Raw genomic sequence first — 8,024 nt, 5'->3', positions numbered from 1 at the left:
AGTAATATATATATATTGTTGAATCCAAAAGTGACTTGGAAACACACCCAAAGAATGAAACATTCTGTTACAAACTGATTAGGAGAGAGAAAGAGAGAGCAGTAATAGAACGTAGAAAATGAGTGGCTTACTCATGACATGGACCTCTATTTATATGCCTAGATTCAAATATTACAAAAATACATATTAGCCTCCTCATTATTAACTTCATAGGGGCCTTTTGGTAATTGTAGAGTTACTTACATATAATAAGACCGGGGACCGATTCGATCGATATATGGTCTGTAAGAGTGCTCCCCGTCGATCATCCAGAATGCTAATTACTGGCCTACGGGAGTTTCTCCTGGCTCCTTCTGCCGATCGTTCAAACAAGGTGCTTCCCTTGCCAATATTCATCCAATTTTTTTTAGTTTGTTCATCTGCAATTCACAAGCTGGCGAAAGCAGATTAGAAGCTGTAAAACCCTTTATGCGTTGACCACCGAACTCTTAACATTTGGAAATAAAGTCAGCACTAACATGATGGAAAAATATAATAATAACAGCCATGAAGACAAAATACAAGGTTTGATAACATCGACATAGCTCGCCCAAATCTTCCTAAACATTAAAAACAAAAATGGAAAATATATATTTGATAAAGTCTGCTGCTAAAAAAAAAATTAACGAGATATAACAGACTTCCAACGTTGACATTAGGCCGCATGTCAACCGCAGAAAATCACTAAATAATTAATTAATTATAATTCAAAATATTAAATAAATAGAAATATAGACAATGGATGCCACATATATTCCACTTAAAATTATGAATTCTAATGTTTTTTTTTTCTTTTATTTTTTTCCCTTTAATATCGTATTCGCTGCAGCACGTGTAAGTTATGTGTTTATTTTAGTTAATCAAAGATTATTTGAGAAGTATGACTATATGCAAAATTTTCTTTAAAATATAGCTAAAAATATTTTTTTTTTTTTAACAATTTTGACTTTTTGTCTCATGAATTGTAAATTAATGTGTTTTTTTGTGGAGGAAATATTTCATGTTATAAGTCCAATGATAGAGATACACGTGAGTAAGACGGACTAGGTCCACAACCCCACCCCAATCACTTCGAGTCATTATTTTGTGCGGACAGCGGACACAACTTCTAATCCACTGTCTAATAAGAAATTTTAAAAAAAAAATTTAAATTGGGGTCCACTGACATATAATTTTGATATGGGGAGTATTTTGATTGTTTCACCGCACGCATTTCTGCGTATGGTGAACGTACGTAATAATTTTTCCCCCACTTCCCTTCAAATTTAAGTTTTTAATTATGTGAGAGGGCAATTTAGTATTTTGTTCATTCTGAAATATCATTTTTGCCTTCTTAAAATATCATTTTACACTTTATTATCTTAGCCTCTCTCATATTGGAAAAATATTACGTCCGAAGTCCTGATGTAAAGCTACGTCGGAACTCTAATTTTGCAACCTTTATCTAGCACGAATACTTTAATTTTTTATATTTACATCACGAAAAATTTTTATATCACATAAAAAAAACTATCATTTTAATTTTTTAAAACTTGAAATAAACATTTTTCATCCATAGGGTTGATGGCGTGCATGAAAAAAAATGATGTTTTAGGTGTTAGATATGTATGGGCATTACATACATACCACCCAATGCTTATCTATTTACATACCTAACATCTAAAGTTCACTTCACATTATCAAATCTTTCACATCACATTAAAAATGCCACTGTTTTGGCTCTAAGAAAATAAAATATAGTTTTCCATGTATAAATAAGATGATATATTTGTAAAAAATTAAAATTTCGGTACTCTACATGCAAATACACAGAGCAAATTAATCATTGACATGTATGTAAATCTTCTACTTAGTTTTCCTGAATACTCAAACAGTGAGGCTTTTCCAAATATTTTGGGGCGCGTGTGGAACTACTGTTTTTGTTGTGTTCCATGGAAGGCCGACATAGTAAATTGCAATTTCCAGCGTATGGAGCTGGCAAGAGAGACAGCTCAAGCCAAGTACAGAAGAACAACGCTATCTAGCTCTGTAGATTTTGTGTTGGATGGGGTTGTTGATCTCGAGGTAATCGTATGGAAGGATAATGGCCATTTATTCACATTATTATAGTCTCTCTTTTATGAAAATAATTTTGTATATAGAGAATAGATATGAATGTGTGAATTTTGTGTTATTGTGATGATATTGTGATGAATATCATCATAATACCATCAGTTCGTACATGCAGATACCGCATGTAATATTCACTTATTTATAAAAGAATTCATTTGTATTATGTGTAGCCAATTTATTATTATTATTATTATTATATAATTTGTTTATTTCGTTAAGTTAGTTTTCTTCTACACCTTTAGCTCATGGTGTCATTATTATTGGGGAAAGTCAAATCTTGTCATCTATGTTGCTTACATGAAGAGTCACATTTCTTAATATCAATTATGTGCAAATATTACTTGTTCTTTATTAAGTTCTTTGAGGTGTTATATATCAAGATGGACTTATGACATTCATTGGTTAGTATTATTTCTTATTCCAGTTTAAGAAGTACTTATGTGTAGTAATCGGTCTAGAATTCTTTCACTTTATTAAATATGAGATAAGAGTTGGGGAAGTTTTACTTGGTAACTAGGTGTATTAGAAGCTAACTCAAGTCTGAACAAAGGCTACAAAAATTACTAATTTCACAAATTGATGCGCTTTATATATAGTCTGCTTATTTATCATAAGGCCATAGGGTTGTTTTATGCATAGAGTAAAAAATTGTGACTAGTATCACTATGGCTCTACTAATGACCCAACATTATTAATATTCGCTTAAATTGATAAGATAAGAAAATAAATAATAATAATCAATAAAATAAGAACTTGCCTAAAATAAATAATGAATAAAAATAATAATAGAAGAACTGTGTTGTGGTGCTATCAATGTAGTAATGTAGCAGCGTTATTGAAATGGTGAGTGGTGCTTGATGATTGTTGTTGCGGTGCAATTCAATATATATCAAATATATAAATAATTGTAGAATTCAGTCAAAAACAACTACATAATATTTTTGCACAAACAAACTAAATAATAATAATAATTAAGAAGGTAATTGCACAACATAAATAATGAAAAATTTTGAATTATAAACTAATTTTATAAAAAACTAATGTTAAATTAATTGAAATTTTAAAGTTTCCAACTTAGACTAGTTAGAGACACTTTGAATCCATTAGTAGATGGGGGACATTAGAGCATAAATAGACTGTTATTCAGGCGAATAATTTCAAGCATAAACTAGTTATTATCTAAATGATCTAGAATTCTCAATTTCAAATTTCACTTACTGAAGACCCAAATATACACATTATAAGTTTCTTAGAAAATTATGCAAATTCTAAGTATAGTGGTGACTCTGAGGATGATATTAAGCTAAGTGTGTTTTTTATTTTATTAGAGACAATGCAAAAATATTATTAAATTCACTTGCTTTAAGATCTATTATCAACTGAAATGATATAGCCTAAAAACTTTTAGCAAAGTACTTAACTGCTTATGAACTACCAAGCTTTTGAATGATATAATCTCCTTCACTCAATTAGATAATGAATATATGTATGAATCATAGTTGACTTTTAAAGATCTTTCGAGAAAATGTCCACACAACTCCCTACCTTATTGATTTATTATTCAAACTTTTTATAACAAGTCGGCGAGGTCTTTGAGATATGATATATTTATTACAATAGAGGAGCCACTTATGTGTAATTTATTTGAAAAGGTTTATTCATTCATAAAAGAGATTAGTAACTAATAATCTTTACTTATGTTCACAAAGAATCTACCTAAGGAAGTTAGCTAGCATTTATTATACTGATATGCTAGCTATTTTGACTTCACAGATAGTTTCTATTTTAAGGAAATTATACAACCTATATTTGAATCTAAATTAGGGGGCACCAATAAGTGAGACAAATTTTTATAAACTAATAGGTGATCCTTTCATTTTAATTGTAAGGTCAATAAACCAAATAAATAATATATCCAATAATTTATACGCTAGTATTTATAATCCTAATTTGAAAAAAAAGCCCAAATTTCAATTGAAATAATAATAATAACAATAAATAATATCTATCCTAGCAACTAACATAACAAAAAAAGTAATTAAAACAGTCAAAATAACAATTTCTCTAATCCTAGGCCCAATTATCCTCCTTGATTTACTTCAAATAATCAATTTAAAAAAATGAATCTATTTTTGGAGGAATTAACGAAATTAGTAGTTTCATAATCTACATATTGGTTACATGATTGAATTTATTATTTCTCCAAGTACCTTAAATGTGAACTAAGTGTCTATCTAATTGATAAGCACACATGCTTTTTAACCTTTTAGCTTTTAGCATCTCTTTTAATATGGCAATACTAGGTGTTCCTCTTGCCCCATTGTACACCTAATTCTATGAAAGGATTGAAAATGTCACATGGATTTTGCAATGAATTGCTCAAGGATGGTGGAGATGGTAAATAAATAACCTAATAAATTGAGTTCTCCACTACATATCATACTAGATTTTAAAGGAGAAGGAGATGATTATAATGATGATGGAGCTAAATGTTAGAAGTTTATTATTACTATGATTTGCTCTATTACTTTTCTTTACAGTGATGGATGTAGTTCGTTAGTCATTATTTTTTGTTCTTTTCTTGGCTTGATATGTGTATGTATTAGTTCTAGCTATTGATAGTTATTAACTTATTAGCCGCATCCCACCCACCTATATTATTGTAAGGGGAAGATTAAAATGTAATTATATGAGAAAGTAGAGAAATTAAAAAAACAACTTCTTTATTATGCAATAAGTTATCACATTGATGATCAGTTTTGGTCTTATACCAATTTTGCATGATGCCTGTAATTCTTCATTGCCATCTTATTTTCTAAATGAAAGGCCATGCCTATGATAATGGAAAGAAAAAATATTTTATTTTTTTCTTTATTTTGATGCTTATCCTTATGGGGAGAGTATATTACATAAAACCCTTTATAATTTTTAAATTCATGATATATACCTTTCATCATCAAAATAGGAGAGATCATTGATCCCATGAGTCCAAAACATTAGGTTTTAATGATCATAGTTTGTACTAAGAAATTTGGAACAATGATTTTAATAAAATTTATATAGGAAATAGACACATCATTAAGATGAACTAAGTACATAAAGACAAACCTATTAGAAAAGAAAAATGTATATAATTGAAATATATAATAGCCATTCAAAATAATATATTAATGTTATATAAGACAAGCAAGCAAGCACGGTCAAAATAATTCTTAAACAACCAAACTAAGTTTTCGTTATACATATTCTTAAACAACTTATCTTTAAGTTAAAAAACTTTTAAATTTAATTGAAGGTCTTATTACTAATTAATTAAATAAACCGTAAAAAATTAAGTCTTAGTTTTTGTAGAGAACTAACTTAAAAAATTTTAAAGACTTTTGTAGCCATTTACAGTGATTTGTGGGCCTCTTTAAACTTAATGAATCACCCTATAATCTTATGTTTTTTTCCATAAAATTATTAAAAATCTAACAAAATATATTTAATTATCCTTATCTAAGATTTTTGAGTCATTGTTGAGTAGTTAGTTAGTTTCCACAAAATATTTTAAGCCCTTGTGTAAAAGTCAAATCTATAAAAAAAAAATTTAATTAAGAAATCCTTATCATTTAGAGGCTAGTCACTTTCAAAGTTTCAAAAAATTAAGCTATTTTTAAACATAGGCTACTATCATGAACATGAAAAGCTATTATTTTATTAATTTTATTTGCTAACTTAAAATGTTTAGGACATTAATACAAATAATCAATTAAATCTCATTGCAATGGCCATACATACACCTAAATGGAGAGAAATCATAGCCTTGCTTTGCCTAAATTAAGTGGCTTGATATTTTGAAAAGTAATGTGCATGACTTCTTCACGCAAAAAATTATATCCACATACAACTACCTACTTAGTTATATATTTTATTGCATTGTATTGGTGGAGAACACTTGACCATCTTGTCAAGCCGAAAAGGAATAATAACTCAATCATGGATGGACTGATTTGAAAGAATTGAAAGCCTATGAATAAGTAATGAATGTTTCTTTAAAATTATGATATTTTGGTTAAAAGTCAAATTGAAATCAACAGATCAAGGGCCCGTTCGGAGCAGCTTTGGTGCGGTGTGTTTTGAATACGCACTCAGAACTGTTTGGATAAACTGCATTTTGGCAGCTTATTCAAAAAACTGCATTTTCAAATTATTGAAATCAGCGTTGTCACACAATTCCTCAGTTGGCTTGCTTGAGCTTCTAAAAGTCGAGACGCAAATTCAAAAAAGTCGTTTTTTTAGCTAGAAATATAAGTTGATATAAGCTGCTAAAAATAACTGGAGAAAAATAGGGAAGTAAAAAGAAAGATTAGCCATCTTAAGCTGATTGATGAATCTTAATTAAATAGATCCTACGTGAATATACATGTCAGAATTAAGACAAAACATATTAATTCGGTATGTTTAACACCCAAAGTTTAATATTTACACTTATAACACTTTGATGTATAAGCCTATGCATGAAAATGTGTTTCGTTTTTAAAATGATAGTCATAGCGGTATTTTGATCTATGTTAAAAACTTATGTGATTTACATGCAAATATAGTAGTTTAGTTGTTAGATATGTAAATACATAACAATTATGTGGTATGCATGCAAATTTCTTAAAAAAAAAAGGCAAATTTACAAACATAACATACAATTCTTATGTATTTACATATCTAACACCAAATATTTGATATGTATATTTATAGTGCTTCGATGTCATAAACATGTGCATGAAAATTTATATTTGCTTGTGAACTAAATGTTTTGAGTGTTATAGATGTAAATACGAAAGTTTAGGTATAAATTATGTAAACACATAAAATTTGTTTGCCACGTATGCAAATCCCTACCAAAAGAACTGTTTACATACAATTCTCTAGTTGATAAATTTTCATTCATTTTTCAAATATCAAAATTCACGATAATACCCCCAATCCATAGTTTTCATTTTTATCGAATTTTCAATGATTTGATCGTGGCACGTGTAAATATGTCAGCAGGGCAGGTGCTAGATTTTGCAAATATCAATGTTTCGGGTGCTACGAATGCAATTATCCCTATTTTATTTTCAAGAATTGGGTAACACGAAAATATTTTGTTATTAGAATGTAAATTATTAAGAAGATCACAAAGAGGTATAAATAGAGCTAAGCTCTTATAACTAATAGGAATATTCAATATTATGACCACTCTTAGAGGCCTTCCATATAAATCTATACTCTTTCACATTATTTTAGTTATTTGTTTTACTTTACCAAAAATAATGAAATTGTGTAAAGGGATAATTTTTTGTTCCAAGAAAATAAAGTGGGCCCGCAGGAGTGGGTGCACTGAAATGTAAATGGGGCTGGGCTATGGCCATAACTGGGGTGATGGGGCCCCACTTCCCGTGAGGCCCGCCGGATGCTGTGGGCCTTGCTTTCTTAGGGAAAGGCGTCACATGTCAAATGAGCCTCACAAATTTTAGCACTGACCAATCTTAGTCTAATGCGGTGGGCTCATTTGACACTTGTCGCCCCACCATCAGACCCCAGACGTAAATTACGTCCAGAAACAAGATGTAATGTTTGCTCCAAGAAGAGAGGTGAGAACCAACCAAAATTTAGCTATGTGATAATGAACCATAATCAACATAAAGAATAGTTGGGAGTGTCCTTTTCAAATTTATTTTAAAGTTTATTGCTGGGGTGTTGCAATTTAAGTGCCAACATTCAAGATCAAAATTAGGAGAAAAAAAAATCCAAAACCATAATTTTAAGTAAAAAGGCACACCAATTTGAGATTGATTAGGTGTACAAAAAATCAATTCAAAATTCTTATATGTTTCATTAATTCTATTCTCAAT

General features: G+C 29.5%; 1 protein-coding gene across 1 annotated transcript in view; it reads left to right on the top strand.

Moving 5' to 3' along the window:
- Positions 1–2,007: 2,007 nt before the first annotated feature.
- The window catches only part of LOC110032086 (ATP-dependent Clp protease proteolytic subunit 3, chloroplastic-like), a 16,375-nt gene continuing 10,358 nt past the window's right edge, over positions 2,008–8,024 (top strand). Inside the window, exon 1 of the mRNA XM_020735603.1 lies at positions 2,008–2,103. Within this exon, the coding sequence (XP_020591262.1) occupies positions 2,008–2,103 (96 nt within the window). The remainder of the gene's footprint in view (positions 2,104–8,024) is intronic.

This window comes from Phalaenopsis equestris, unplaced genomic scaffold (assembly GCF_001263595.1).
Source record: "Phalaenopsis equestris unplaced genomic scaffold, ASM126359v1 Scaffold000002, whole genome shotgun sequence".
Classification (NCBI taxonomy): domain Eukaryota; kingdom Viridiplantae; phylum Streptophyta; class Magnoliopsida; order Asparagales; family Orchidaceae; genus Phalaenopsis; species Phalaenopsis equestris.
Note: the sequence above shows the minus strand (reverse complement) of the source record. Positions and strands in the feature narration are given on the sequence as shown.